This window comes from Haliotis cracherodii, unplaced genomic scaffold (genome assembly GCF_022045235.1).
Source record: "Haliotis cracherodii isolate W230 unplaced genomic scaffold, xgHalCrac1.p SCAF_3, whole genome shotgun sequence".
NCBI lineage: Eukaryota > Metazoa > Mollusca > Gastropoda > Lepetellida > Haliotidae > Haliotis > Haliotis cracherodii.
The window spans coordinates 66,495,243-66,511,197 of NW_027266286.1; the positions used below are offsets into that span (position 1 = coordinate 66,495,243).

Sequence of the window (15,955 nt, forward strand, 5' to 3'; positions counted from 1 at the left end):
GCGCCAAATTGTTAATGTTTGTCCAGTATCCTCCAACAAATTGCTGGAGTGAGAGTGAGTATGGTTTAACACCGCTTTTAGCAATATTCCAGCAATATCACGACGGGGTACACCAGAAATGGGCTTCTCACATTGTACCCATGTCGGGAATCGAACCCGGGTCTTCAGCATGACGAGCTAATGCTTTAACCACTAGGCTACCCGACCGCCCCCACAAATTGCTGGAAGATGAAGATCACTGATGTTCTGGCACCACAGATAACACATGGCCTTGGCAGCATCTCATGACATGGCAGGTATTGTATAATTTTTTTTTGAAGCGGTATCTTTTTTGTGTATGGGCAAAAAGAATTAATTCCATTAATTCAATTTAGTTAACATTTTGAAAAAAATTGAAATAACAATTTCTTAATTTGAACTGGTAGTTTGTTTTTAGATAGGCGAAAAAAAATCTATTTGATTTTTTTTTTTTCTCAAATGTTTGGGTCTTTGCTGCAGATGGTCAAGCCATTAACTGAAAACATTATCAAAAAAGTACTGCTTCACATTTGCAGTATTTACTATCAGGGTAATATTGGCTGTGGCCAAATCCATTACACAGTTTATGCTGAGTCTAGACAGTTTCCACACACTACCATGTGGGGTCATGAGCTCTCATGGTCCCATGGCCCTTGGAGCACGGGGCACAGCATGCTGGCAACAGAAGAGCAGCCGGGTCAGCATCAAGAGTCTTCACATATGGACATAACAGTGATACTTCCAGCGGGACCGTTTCCATTTACGATATCAGGCTGAACATGAGCGATTACTCCCCAGCTCCAATGTTGAGTGTCATGGCAAAGGGTCATCCTACCCCAGAGACCCAGACGTATACTGTGTCAAACACTGTCTTATTACACAAGGGCATGGATTGAGGCAGGGATAGTCAGCCCATGCTTCAGCGAAATCTTGGTGCTACAATCATACAATTGAGTCTGAATGGGAGTTCAGAAGTCTAAAAGCTTGGGACTTTCTATATCATGATCACTTGCCACGAACGTGCTCACAGGATGTCAATAAGTTTTGTTTGTTTGTTAAATGCAGCACTCAGCAATATTCCAGCTGTATGACAGCGGTCTGTAAATAGTAAGGAGCAGACAATCCAGTGATTGACATCATGAGCATGGTTATACACAATTGGGATCGATGACATGCATCAACCAAGTCAGTGAGCCTGACCACCCGATCCCTTTAGTTGCCTTCTACGACAAACAGTCACCTTTTGATTTCATGCGTCACTTCATTCATCCATTTTCCATTCCCTCAGATATTGATACTTCCCTGCTCATGTACTGAAGCGATAGCATGTGTAAGACATTCAATACAGCAAGGAATCTGACTCCCTGAATACTGTCTCCCCAGACTGCTGTTCATTGAGCTATGACTGAATATCCCTTTGTCTGTATGACATGTATTTCAATGATAAATGTAATTAGTGTGACATATTCCAAACAGGTTAAACAATTTCCATGAGGAATCAATACCGACAGCCAGATTAAGCCACCCTCCAGCTCACCGACTGTATTAAGTCAAAGTTCTTCCAGTTTATCATCATGCAATCTTGGCAAGAAGACAAAATATTTTCAACAACATAAATAAGTGTTTTTTCGAGTGATATTATTGGCCTGCTCCAGTGTACGTCAGAGAGAGTGAGTGAGTTGGGTTTAATGCCACTTTGGAAAGTATATCGGTTATATCACGTCGTGTCAGCTTAATGTGGGAAGAAAGCCTGAAGTGATACAGGTCTTGGATGTTTACCACTTCGGTAAAACCCACGAGCACGGGTATGGTGCTGACAAACCTAGAAACATAATCGAGGCCTGTAAAGGCATGTGGTCCTGTGCATAACACACAGGTCACAAATCAGGTCAAGCAAAGGTGGCGGTGGAGAGTAGGTGGGTGGGTGACCACGCTCAGCAAGCTTGCCCTCTGAGGGTTTCTTGGGCTGAAGTTCCGCCCAGCAGTGAAACTTATATTACTTCACCCGTGGTGTGGCATCAGGCAACTGACTCTGTTCGACGCGTTCCTCTGTTCACCAGTCAGGAAATGGAAATGTGATAATGTGAATGGAAACACCTTACAGCGCGAAAAAGCAGATCAGACTATACTCCCCAGGGAGCTGAGAATGCACACTGATCCACTGACCAGGGTATTACAGTGAGCTACTTTGAGCAGACTGTGAAGTCTTGTGCTCGTCAACATCCAGGTGCTTCCTTTACCACAGGCGGCGATCAGGAAATACTAGACATTCCACCTCCCGACTAACCACTGCGACACGCCCACACAGGAAGCATGCGATACATGTTTCCTTATGTGGCTAGTATCATAGATACAGCTGTCAGACGATTTCAGAGAAGTACTTCAATGAGTTGCATGTCGATTTAAAGACAATTCAGGGCTAAATTCACATATCAATTTCACATACCATAAATAACTTACCGTATTCGACGTAATAAGCGCCCCGTTCTAATAAGCGCCCACAGCAATATTTGCTAATATATTGGCTAGTTAACAATCCCAATTAGCAACCCTTCAGATTGATCAATGTACACAAGACTTATTTTTTTTGTATATAATACGCACCCTAATTATGAGCAATTAAATTCTCGAAAATATAATACGCACAGATTCTTCTTTTATATCATTTCAGGTTGTCAGCATAAACCACAAAATTTACAATCTTTCAACTCAATAAGAGACCCCTATTTCTAATTTTGAGAGCACCCTGGGCGTCCAATACAGTACGGATAAATTAGTTTCAACAGTGCTTACTAAACATTTCCAAATCATATAGACACATCATATCTGAAACTATTTCTAGAGGGATATCTCTTATCTATTAAACAACATATCTATTGCAGTGAACAGTTTCTGCACAACTTTCTTTCACAGAAAAAAAATAAAATTGGCACCAAAACTCTGACAATGAATGAATTTGTTTTCTTTTCTTCCTTGGCACGAGATACCTCACAGAAGGTGAGCCTTCAGATTACTACTTCTTATGTGTTGTCCTGTCCAACCTTTAAAAGTGTATGAAACATTTATAAATGAATCTTACTGCGCCATTACAAGTCCATGCTTGAAAAACAACTTCGTTCGCTAAAATAAAATGAATGCACAATTAAATTTCTACTTTATCCCCACTTTCTATAATTTGAGAAAGCTGATCTGAGATCCAAGTAAGAAAAAGTTACTTTTTAAGGTTTGACTTCCTGCTTGGAATCTTTTTTTTTAATAATATGGGAATTTAAGCCAATAAGAATTCTCCTGTTACTCATGAATGTTAAGTAAAAAATAGCAGCATTGTATACAACAAAATGTCTCTCAGCGCACATGACAAATGCAAACCTGTATGGTCATAAGGCATACCAACTGAGTGAGTGAGTATGGTTTTATGCCGCTTTTAGCAATATTCCAGCAATATCACGGCGGGGGACACCAGAAATGGGCTTCACACACTGTACCCATGTCGGGAATTGAACCCGTGATTTCGGCATGACGAGCGAACGCTTTAACCACTAGGCTACCCGACCGCCCCGCATACCAACTGATGAGACAGGCTGGAGCATGCACTAGATGGGAAAACAGCTCAACTGAATGAAAGGTTTTCATTAGTCAGGGTGGTTTGATGCAAATATTCCATTCTGGGTGCTGCAGGGCTCCCTTAGAAGCCTTCCTGGTGGAGCACTATGGGTAATATACAGTCCTGGCAATACTGGGAGATGTCCCCCGGGATCAGTCTTGTAGCGTTTGACTTAAACAGCCAGTATGTTGTTGGTTCTTGTGGGTTTAAATCATACATGAAATAATTTCTGAGTGTGATGTCACACCTTTAGTTCATGCACGATTCAATTCTCAAACCAAGAAAGATAGCTCCTCACAGCAAAGCCGACAATAACATCGTCACATCTTACACAATCCATTCAAGATATTGTTATAAAATTTGTTTAAATTTCTTTGTGATTAGATCCTAAAACCACTTTCCATTCCCTAGTACTTATCCTTTGTTTACATTGGTTGCACAGCTGTGGTGTCATGGAAGGCCTACAGATAATTTTATGTTGAAGCCTCGGTGGCTGAGTGGGTTTGATCTCTGACTTTGTGTGCTGGCGATTAGGTGCCTGACTCTGGCAGTGTGGGTTCAAATCCCATAGGGCACACAACCCCAAAAAGTACTAGAATCTGTACTTTACTAAGAAAGTGTTATCCCGAATAAAACACTTGTTACATGGTCATTTTGATGTGTAAAGCTATATTGTCTTGTACCTCACTTTGTCACTGTCACAGTCGTAGCAGTATGTCTGTATAACTATGCAAAACAATATGCAAAGCACACTGAATGGTTTGCATCAGGTCTGTCGGGACATATTTCGGAATAAATCTGTTGGTTTAGAAACAAGAGTAAAGTCCAGTCAAGTGATAAGCCTACACCTGTGGTGTGGTCACTGGAGCAGAAACATCTGTTGTGGAATAATCCGAGCAGAGCAGGGCAGATTCAGCTCGGAGGGTTTTCTGGCTATTGTTTGTAAACAATGCCCAGAATGGTGGACCTACTGGTCCTTAAAGGCTATAATTTGGGGATGTCTTTCTGCTTCTGTAGTGTGGTTTTGGGGGCATATCAGGTGTCAATAGGAATCACAGTTTTCTGGTAATATGATTTACAAATATAATGACTTGAGGAGGGAAGCAGCTCGCAATGCTTCCAAAGGTAGATTTGGTGACCTGGCTCAAGAAGGTGAGGTGAGGTGAAATGCGGTTTAACGTCGCGTCCAAGATTATTGCACTTATATAGGGACATGCATGCACATGTGTGTGTGTGTGTGGCTGCTTGTACTAGACCGGACTGATGCCGATTTATAGTGCTAGCTCACTGAGATACCATGCCGCAGTTTAACATTAATACTCCACTCAGACACAGTATACTGACTCCGAGCCGACCAGTCCTTGTTTTAGCCCCTTAATGCCGCACGCCAGACAGGTCAACAACAAGTACCATCTTTTAACGTCTTTTGGTATGACGCGGCCGGGGATTGAACCCCGGACCTTCCGTTCTCCGGGCGGACGCTATACCACTAGACCACGGAGGCGGTCTGCTCAAGAAGGTTTACCTTACAGTCATAACACAGTGTTTGCGTTAGTGATTAGCTGGTATGTGTAGGAATCAGTTGGGTAGATCCATCATCCATGTTCTACACATACAACAAGACTGGATGCTTACACTCGATAAAGAAGCAAAAAACAATGGCACAGACATGCAAGCCATATCATAGCAGAACTTCTCTAAAAACAGGCTCTCAGTTCGAGTGTTCAAACAACAGTATAAAACATGTAGTCAACAATCAAATACTGGTATACAACAATCAAATACGAAAATGTGTATAAAACAGGCTTGTATCTGCATACACCAGTATTTGCCACCATTCACATGTTTTATACAACAATGTCGTACTTGTACACAACAGTCAAGTAATTGTACACAACAAATAAGCCTGCACAACACATTTGTTTCTAATTGACTATCATACAACATGACACATAGAGGAAGCAATGGGTGTACGGCGGTGCATGGGAGCCAGGTTAGGTGCAGTGTTTTCAACTGTGCATCTACAGATTGCAAGGAGACAGAGGGAGAGAGTCTCCTAGTCTACAGATGTCTACACTATATGCAATCATCTACCATCATACAAGCACATAGTGTATTATGATGGATATCTACTGCCATGCATGGGCCTATACATATATTTCACACAGAGTGTAACATAATATCTATCTAGCATAAATAAAACCTTCTACTACTACTTATGTGTAAAATGATATATCTACTACAACATGTATATAGATAAATATCTCTACATTGTACGACTATATATATACAAATATCTACTACTACATGTATATAGACAAACATCTACTACTACATGTATAGAGACAAACATCTACTACTACATGTATAGAGACAAAAGAAATGAGTTCAAGAATAATTCATATAAAAAATGGAAAAGAACAAATTACAACATCAAAATATATTCATGAAAAAAATGGTAAAATATTGTCAACCTTCCCAATACCATTTGATATTGAAGTAAACAACAATTGGAGAATAAATGGCTTGAACCAACCTGTGATTGTGTGGTGATGTAAGTCCTTCGTGTACACATCGGGAGCTGTCTGTATGTAATCGCGGCCTGTATACGGCAGCAAAATCCACACCATGTGTGAACAGTTTTCAAATGTGACTTTTCCATATTAACAATAAGTTTATGAATTTTAGATGAAGAGGTTTAACTATGTAACCTTTTTAAGTCTCATTAAGGCATGATATATTATGAAGGATTAACATAAAATATTCCAGTTTTCTTATATGGATTTGTAAATTTTAAACATTTAAAAGACTACAAAAACATTACAATAACATATCTTATATTCACCACAAAGATGAGAAAATGTAATTTTTTACCCCCCAAATGTTTTGGTTAGATTATAGATTTAAGTTAAGATTTAAGAAAATTGAGTTTAAACAATATCTGGCTTACCGGCACAGCAGAGTAAAGAGGCAAACATACTGCAGCCGTGAGACAAAACCCACTGGGTCAGTGAATGAATGCTGACTGCTGACTGCTATGCATCACAGCTATTCTAGAGGTCAAGGCCTGAGTGAGAGTACTGTAAAAAACCTCCCATTCACACAGTGTCCAGATCTTCACACTTCCAACAGTTTCATTGTAGTGGGGTCACAAATACCCTGGGGGCAGGTTTGTAGTAATCCTACAGGTCCAGCCAGTTACTGATGATACCTGGGTGGCTTGAGGGGATTTAAGCTTTTTCAATTGTTTTATCCCCAGACATGCTGTTTGTACAGGCATTTATAGAACAATGGCTTGATTGTTAGAAGTATGTCAGCTTTATCACATAGGCCACTCATTGATTTAATTAAGGCCAGATCAATTAAATGCTATTGTTTTTATCAGGTCTGAGGAAGCAGCAGCCAAGCTGACTATTTGTCAGATGTTTTAGAATTCACATAGTATTACTCCCTACATCCAAACCCTGACATTCAACCCCATGGACATGTTTTACTATTATCAGGTAAAAAGTAATTATGTCATGTCAAGAGGCTTTTCTACTTTGTATTCAATATGTCATTTAAAAATGAGATCCTAATGTCATTATTTACTTTAGCTGATTATTAAAAGTTTTTTTATTTAATTCTTATGAACACTATAAACACATTATCAAAATGCTGATCAATAAATTTTGTACAAGAAAAATAGTGGGTGAGTGAGTTGGGTTTAAAGCCGCTTTTAACAGTATTACAGCTATATTGCGGTGTGCCAGCTTCATATGGGAGGAAAGCCCGAAGTGATGCAGGTCTCGGACGTTTACCACTTCGGTGAAACCCATGAGCACGGGTATGGTGCTGACAAACCTAGAAACATAATCGGGGCAACTCAGGATTGAACCCACAATCATAGGTTTCTGGAGTGCCCAAGGGATGCAACTCTGCACAGCGAATCGCAACTCCTTAGACGACTGGTCCACCCGTGCCCCCACAAGAAAAATAAACAGGCCTCGTCTAACTATTAAATATCATAATTCCAAGGTCATAAAGATAGTAATTATAATTAGTAACGGAATATGTTCCTCATTTGTGTATTTGGATTAACATGCTATTGATAAAAGAGTCAAATGATATTTACATTCAATTCTCTGACAAAATAATTGACTGGTCTGAAAGAACGCAACTGCAGTCATGTTGACATAATGTCTCACTTCAGTCAATAAAAACACTCCAGTAAGTCTCACATATTGACTTTAGTTTGTTCATACGGTACATGCTGCATGCGTGGAGTATGTGGAATGACAATACAAACAAGGGACATGTGTTTGTAGCTGTTCACCAGAGTTAATGTTAACATAGACACATGGTGCAGTGCTTCAATCAATAACCGAAGAAAACAACCAAAAAATAACAAAAACTGTGATGCATAATGTACATGCAATAGATGGCTTAGCAATACATGCGACATGACATTGTTACAACACAAACAATCAAACAGCCATAACACTGTTATCTATCAGGAACAATGAGGCAGCAATAACACTGTATTATATATCAGGAACAATGAGGCAGCTGTAACACTGTTATATATCAGGAACAATGAGGAAGCTATAACACTGTTACACATCGGGAACAGTGAGACAGCTATAACACTGTTACATATCAAGAACAACAAGGCAGATATAACACTGTTACATATCAAGAACAATGAGGCAGCAATAACACTGTTACATATCAAGAACAATGAAGAAGCTATAACACTGTTACACATCAGGAACAGTGAGACAGCTATAACACTGTTACATATCAAGAACAATGAGGCAGCAATAACACTGTTACATATCAAGAACAATGAGGAAGCTATAACACTGTTACACATCAGGAACAGTGAGACAGCTATAACACTGTTACATATCAAGTACAATGAGGCAGATATAACATAGTTTTCACACCACAAACAACGAAGCAGCTGTAACACTGTTATATATCAGGAACAATGAGGCAGTTATAACACTGTTATAAATGAGGAACAATGAGGAAGCTTTAACACTGTTACAAATCAGGAACAGTGAGACAGCTATAACACTGTTACATATCAAGAACAACGAGGCAGATATAACATAGTTACACACCACAAACAATAAACAGTTATAACACTGTTATACAGCAGGAACAATGAGTCAAGACAGGAATAGTGCTGAGAATCATGGTAAATCAGAGATCTGAACCAAAGATCACAGGATCCTGGCATGTCTAAGTGATGCAACTCTGCACAGCAAATTCTGGAGCCTTCGAATGATTGGGCCACAAATCAATGCTCTGGGGATAAACCTACTAGCTCACAAAGGATTTAAGTGCTAAAGTACTAGTAATCAGGTATGTGTTTCAATTTACTATTGATTCTGAGTTCCCATTCTAGACATTGGAAACATTCCCTTCAAACTCATAATAGCCTCTAGAAACACATTACAATGCCTGGAAACACATGGAATTCACCTCCTTATACTGTCTCTCTTTAAGATCTTGCGACTGCACTAAAATCAATTACAAACGTACATCTATTGTTAATTAGTCACGAACTGAAGAAACTAGAGAGACAAACAACAGTTGCCAATGGCAGAGGTTACCTACCTCATCTGTACATCCACTGATGGTCGTAGCAAGCTCTACATTTAACTGAAGATATTTTGAGATTTGTGAAACTGAATCTTTTATCCAAAGATTACACTCACCTGTGAGATTTGAAGGGCCCTCTTTCCCATCAGAGTTGTTCATGAATGATTAATGGACTTGCCTCTGCTCATTCCCATCAATAGTGTTGGACAACATCCGACCCATTATAAGTGTTGGTCAACAACAACTCAAACAATAGTGTTGGTCAACAACAACCCATCAATAGTGTTGCTCAACAACAACCTATCAATAGTGTTGCTCAGCAACAACCCAAACAATAGTGTTGGTCAACAACATCCCAAATCAATAGTGTTGGTCAACAACAACCCATCAATAGTGTTGGTCAACAACATCCCAAACAATAGTGTTGGACAACAACAACCCAAACAATAGTTTCCGACAACAACCCAAACAATAGTGTTTGTCAACAACATACCAAACAATAGTGTTGCTCAACAACCACTCCATCAATAGTGTTGGTCAACAACCCATTAATAGTGTTGGGCAACACTGACACTATTTGGTAGGGCTGGCTATCGATACAGATAATAGAGAACGATAATCGCTAACTAAATATCGATCAATTATCAACAAATATTGGATCAGTAACTGTAAGCAAATATGTGAGAACATATTTCACGCCACTGGTGAGCAGTGACACATTATTTTATACACAGATTATTTTGTGGACATTTGAGATTTAACAAAAACAGTTGATTTCCGTCTTCGACAATTGACATAACTGACAATAACAAGTCTGTTTTAGTAAATCTAAACTTTATTTCATCACAATAGTTTATGTAAGTTATTATCGATGACAACAATTTCATATTGATAATTGTCAATAGTTCTTCCCATCGACGATAATTCTGATCAATCTTTTTAGCCAGCCCTACTATTTAGCATATAATTGGTACCTATTAATTATAACCCAAAGAACTCTGTTAAGGCAATCAGACACTGTTTCATAGTTGAGGTGGGACATTTTTATTATTATTTCCAATTGTAAGAGCACCAGCTGTGCACCATATACGGACTGCACCACTTATAACACACAGTATCCGATATCACAGTTATATTACCTACACTCCTGTTGTGTGTGTGTGGCTAGTATCCGATATCACAGTTATACCACATAGATTCATGTTGTGTTTGTGGCTAGCTGTCACAGGAGTCGAGGCGGGTGCGGAGGCCTGATATATTGGTTCCAGGCCGGTAGGTTTTACCTGCTATCACTCACCAGCTACACATCTTTACACACACACGGTACTAATTAGTGTACGTACAGGGCAGGGACATTTTCATTTCTGTATCCAATAACTAGGATGTATCTCCATTATCTCAAAACCTTATGGTAAACAGATACAGCAGCGGTCCTTCATACCTGGTGTGCCTTTATCAGGTTCCTAACCATCAGATAGACTAAAACAACTCTGGAATATAAATAGGCTGCAATACATTTGTTTGTTCCAACCACTACATTTATTTTGTGTTATGATTAATGAAAAAATGTCATTGCCAACATTCCTTACACAAGGGTTCTATGTAACCTTGGGTCAGCTTGAAAACTGCTTATTCAGCATAAAGCAATATTCACTCATTCAACTACACTAACAGTTAGTCTCACAAGCAAAGTTGTCTTGTTTAAAAAAAAGTTTTCTTATCTAAAAATAAATATCTACAAAATATAAAATGAGATCCAATGGCGTAAAGAACAATGCTTAATTTCAGGCTAGACTTGAAGTGGATACTTTCTTTTAAGTTTATTCTCTAGGTTCTGGGAGACCATCATTCACCTACAGCACTTCAAAATTCCAAGTATGGGATGACTTAATTCAAGAATAAAATTTATAAAATTTTAATCTAAAGACACTGCAATAAGTCAGCTACAAAGCAATCAGCTGTAAGGACTGAAATGATAACTATTGTGAGATATCATGTTATTAAGACCTGACCTATCCAACGTGATGTCAGTTGAAGGCAATGAGACCAGATATGGAGTTGGGGTCCAGGGGCTGGGGCACCTAGAGGACCTAGGGGTATAGGGTTATCCTAACAACTCTTTCCACTCTTTCTGACAATATGTTAGACCCCAGGTGACATTTTCAAATCATAAATGTTCTGATTGGAGCTACGTCCTGAAAATCTTTTTGTACAAATTTGTTTTTAGGAGGCAAGATTTTATATCTGGAGCGTGGGAGCGTGACTTCAAAAGAAACATGTCTCTCATGTCAAAAGCATGCGAGTGGGCAGGTGACGAACCTGTGGAGAGCTGGGTACCATATTCCTTCTGTCTGTGATAGCTGTCCCCCGCTGGGTCCGGGTAATCAGATGCTACCTTGCCTGTTGACAAACAGCCACAGCCGCTAATCACCATTTCAATCCAATAATGTGCTTTCCTTGAGCAAACATGCAATTCCTTCTTAAATTCTGTTAATCAAGATAATTAACTTTCACTTCTACATTTTTTCAAAATATATGAAATTAATGCACTAAAAGAAAAAATACAAAATTTGAAATTAATTCCTATATACAAAATCAGTGTTACAGATGATTTATTATAGAGTTTGGTTTTTAAACAGAATTAGTTATTAGGCAAGTCCCATGTGGACACTCCAACATGATGATAATGGACTCGCAATTTAATCTGTCACATCAATTAGAATTGGGATTAAATTATAGATGCAGATATTTGTATTTTTGTTTACTTCAAACAACACAATTTCTTACTTCATAAATAAAGCCCTACTTACCAGCACAGCACAACAGAGAGGCAAACATGATCACACACAACACAAGTATCCAAATATATTGAAATTCAATAAATCACAGCTGGCGAAGAACATTCCACGTACATCCAGAGACTATGTTATTTGCAATTTTATTTCCTATGAGAACGGAGAGGCCATTTGATCTTCTACAGAGCAGGAACTGTCAACGTAGAGGCATGAGGTGAAGCAACAAGTCAAGGCAGGACTACTCTCACTAATTGCGTTGGCTCTCATGACGTGAGGACTTGCACCACACAGGTGTGTTTGTCATCCTGCAGTTTCCACAGGTCATGTGACTGTGACAGCTGGCCACATCGCCCACCGACCAACGTAAAATGATTGACATGATTGATTCTAACACAATACTTGCAGTATCTATGTCTTCATTAATTTAGGATCAGAATGAACATCAATCATAACCTAATCACAAGTTGGTATTGGGTGTGGAGTCAGTCACACTCACTAAAACGGACATCATGTTCTCCTAACCATTGGTTTCAATGAAGAGTCACTTACACTTACTAAAAGGGACATCATGTTCTCATAACAACTGGTTTCAATGAAGAGTCAGTCACACTCACTAAAACGGACATCACGTTATCCTAACAACTGGTTTCAATGAAGAGTAAGTCACATTCACTATAATGGACATTATGTTCTCCTGATAACTGGTTTCAATGAAGAGTCAGTCACACTCACAAAAACGGACATCATGTTCTCCTAACAACTGGTTTCAATGATGAGTCAGTCACACTCACTATAATTGACATTTTGTTCTCTTGATAACTGGTTTCAGTGAAGAGTAGGTCACATTCACTATAATGGACATTATGTTCTCCTGATAACTGGTTTCAATGAAGAGTCAGTCACACTCACTATAATGGACATTATGTTCTCCTGATAACTGGTTTCAGTGAAGAGTAAGTCACAATCACTATAATGGACATCATGTTCTCCTAACAACTGGTTTCAATGAAGAGTCAGTCACACTCAATAGGCCTGCATGTAGTGGGAGGGAGGCCCTTATACTGAGTCCGAAGCATCTCTTGCTTGAAGTTTCTCCATGGAACTGATAAATTCATGAAGAGCGACGACTTGAAATCAAGACATGCTGCATAAATCTGCATCTCTTGTTGCAGTCATCAAACAGCCATCCATCAACAGATGACAGTTCGATGCTTTCATGTTTTCCACTATAAAAACATCCTGTTCTTTAGGCTAAATATCACCATGACAACAGCCACCAAGCATCCCATGTGCACAACAACCGCAGCACTTGTCATAGTCTGTAGTAGCATGCAGAGACAATGACCATCAGCACCACCAAGCCTATGTATGGCAGTATACTGTGGACACGGCAAGTTGACAGCACATACTGCAGTCTTCACAACCAATAACTTTATTATTGATTCACTGAACTTATTGCTACGAAACCAAAAAGAAGGTTTGTCAACACAGCACACCATATCTCTGAACTTCAGATTCATGTCGAGGCTTATGGTTGCAAACGCTTGCCTGTGGAGAGTGAGTGAGTGAGTGAGTGAGTGAGTGAGTGAGTGAGTGAGTGAGTGAGTGAGTGAGTGAGTTTGATTTAATGGTTATATTACAGCATGTCAGCTTGAGCTGGAAGGGTAGGCCTGAAGGGATGCAGGTTTTAGATGTTTATTATAACCAGGGTATTTTGGAAAAAGTTTTTTTAATATTAACTTAAAATGTAGTTTATTAAATCAGGCTTTAGGTTAAAACACAGATGGATATGAGAGAAGTGACTGTACAGGGTGAGGGCATCACCCACAGGGCATGTAACACCCACCCACATGTAACCTTATCACTAGGAACCGTACCCACGAGCATGTGTACGGTTCTGACACACCTAGAAACATAACCAGGGCAAATCTGAGATTGCTGTCCATGTCCCGGTTCCTGGCACCCATAAGGGATGTTACTCTGCACAGCAAATTCTGACAAACCTAGAACTATAATAAGTCAATAATGCAAAATTATGTGTGATTTTCAACAATCTATTTTTAGCCAATACCAAGGTGGGGAGTGTCATTATCTCAGTACATTGAAAAGAATCAACTACATCATTAGTCAGTTATTTACAGTCGGCTTTAGTCAGGTCGAGTTTCGGTTCGACCACAGAAGCTGTCGGGTCCTCGAAGCCTTGTCAAGAGTAATTTTTGGTTTTGTTCTACTGGAATTCACCTTAAATGTTATGAAGCCCTCAAACTGTAATCTGTTCCATTACAGTAACATGCGAACCGTCAAACGTTACTACCAGACGCCATCTTGTTTCCAGCAGAAAAGAGTCAATATTCACCACTTGACATGGCAATACTGATCATGTGACGAGTCAATATTCAAAGTTGAAGTGTCAGTCACATGATTTGAGGGTCTACATTGGTCTGTACTTTTCATGACATGATACGGATTATACCACGGAAATGCAAGATTCTCAATTGAGGGAAAAAAATGACACATGAGACTTATCAAGCATGAGACTCATCAAGCAACATTATATCTCTGAATATCTTCAATAATGTCAGTCATATTCAATGCAATTGAGCAAAAAAATGAATCACCCTAGAAAAAGACATCCAAGATGATGGCCACAACTAAATATCATGCCATACACGTAATGAATTCCATTGCTGTGCACACTGATTGATCCGTCTGCCCCAGGCTATCATCAATACAGGATCATCTGTACATAGTCAACGGATGTTACAGCTCACTCGTCCAAACCCTTAAGCTGTCTTTGTCAATGTTCCATTAACTATTCATCTAATTCTCCTGGATTATGTAACATATGTTATATTTGGGATAACACTTTCTTAGTAAAGTACAGATTTTGATACTTTTTTTGGGTCGAGTCCCATCTGGGATTCGAACCCACACTGCCAGAGTGTGCCCACCTAATCGCCTGCTCATGAAGTCAATGATCCAACCCACTCAGCCCCTGAGGCTTCCATGCATATTATCCCAAATATAACATTTGTTACGTCTGACCACTTTCTAAATGGCATTGTGTGTTCACACCTGGATTACGATGACATAACATCCGCCCAAAGAGTCATTTGTGAGTCACTAAACACACAATAGACAGCAGTATTGAGGTAAATTTATATGACCCAGCACGATCCTCAGGCGCCACTACTCCTGCTTAAGGAGACTCAGGAGACTCAGAGTGAGTGAGTGAGTGAGTGAGTATGGTTTTACGCCGCTTTTAGCAATATTACAGCAATATCATGGCAGGGGACACCAGAAATGGGCTTTACACATTCTACCCATGTCAGGACGTGAACCCTGGTCTTTGGCATGACGAGCAAGCGCTTTAACCACTAGGCTACCCAACTGCCCCCCCAGCCCCCCCAGGAGACTTGGAAGACAGTGGTCTAGTGGATAGTGCGATTGCCCGGAGAGCTAAGGCCAGTGTTTCAATCCCCTGCCACATCACACCAAAAGGCCTTAAAGCTGGCACTTGTTGTAACCCTACATGACTCTCAGCAATTAAGGGATAAAAGGACTGGTCAGCTTGGAGTCAGTATACCATGCCTAAGTTGGGTATCCATATTAAAATAATAATAAAACTAAGACTAGTACAAGCAGCCATACACTCATGCATGCCCTTTGCAATACAAGTGGCATAATCTTGAACGCAATATTAAACCTCACAGGAGTACTGTGGACCTCTTCTACCCAGGTCTCCCCATGAAGTGTCGACAGTATGTAGAAAAGAATGTGTGAAGCTGAGAAAACAGACTAGCATGGCCAGTGAAAGATAACAATGTTCAGCCTCGGAAAAAGTGAACATGTTCAAGCGTAAAGTATTTCATTTAATGCTTTACAAAACAAATCAATAAGACCAGCCTTGCACCTGAGGTATGAAAAATACACAGTGTGAGAAAAC

The 15,955-nt window shown here is 39.6% G+C and overlaps 1 protein-coding gene across 11 annotated transcripts in view; it reads right to left on the minus strand.

The window, feature by feature from the left end:
• LOC139473859 (uncharacterized) overlaps window positions 1–15,955 on the minus strand; it is a 122,732-nt gene that overhangs the window by 38,361 nt on the left and 68,416 nt on the right. The window contains exons 1-2 of one of the 11 annotated variants that reach the window (XM_071256639.1): window positions 12,025–12,281; window positions 11,534–11,614 (exon numbers count right to left, since the gene is read on the minus strand). The exons of 9 other annotated variants lie outside the window; for them this stretch is intronic. In XM_071256639.1, the coding sequence (XP_071112740.1) occupies window positions 11,534–11,614; window positions 12,025–12,052 (109 nt within the window). In that variant the 5' untranslated portion in view covers window positions 12,053–12,281. Of the gene's footprint in view, window positions 1–6,158; window positions 6,225–6,572; window positions 6,612–11,533; window positions 11,615–12,024; window positions 12,282–15,955 lie in introns of those variants that run through there. One more of the 11 variants, XM_071256640.1, reaches the window with a different exon arrangement.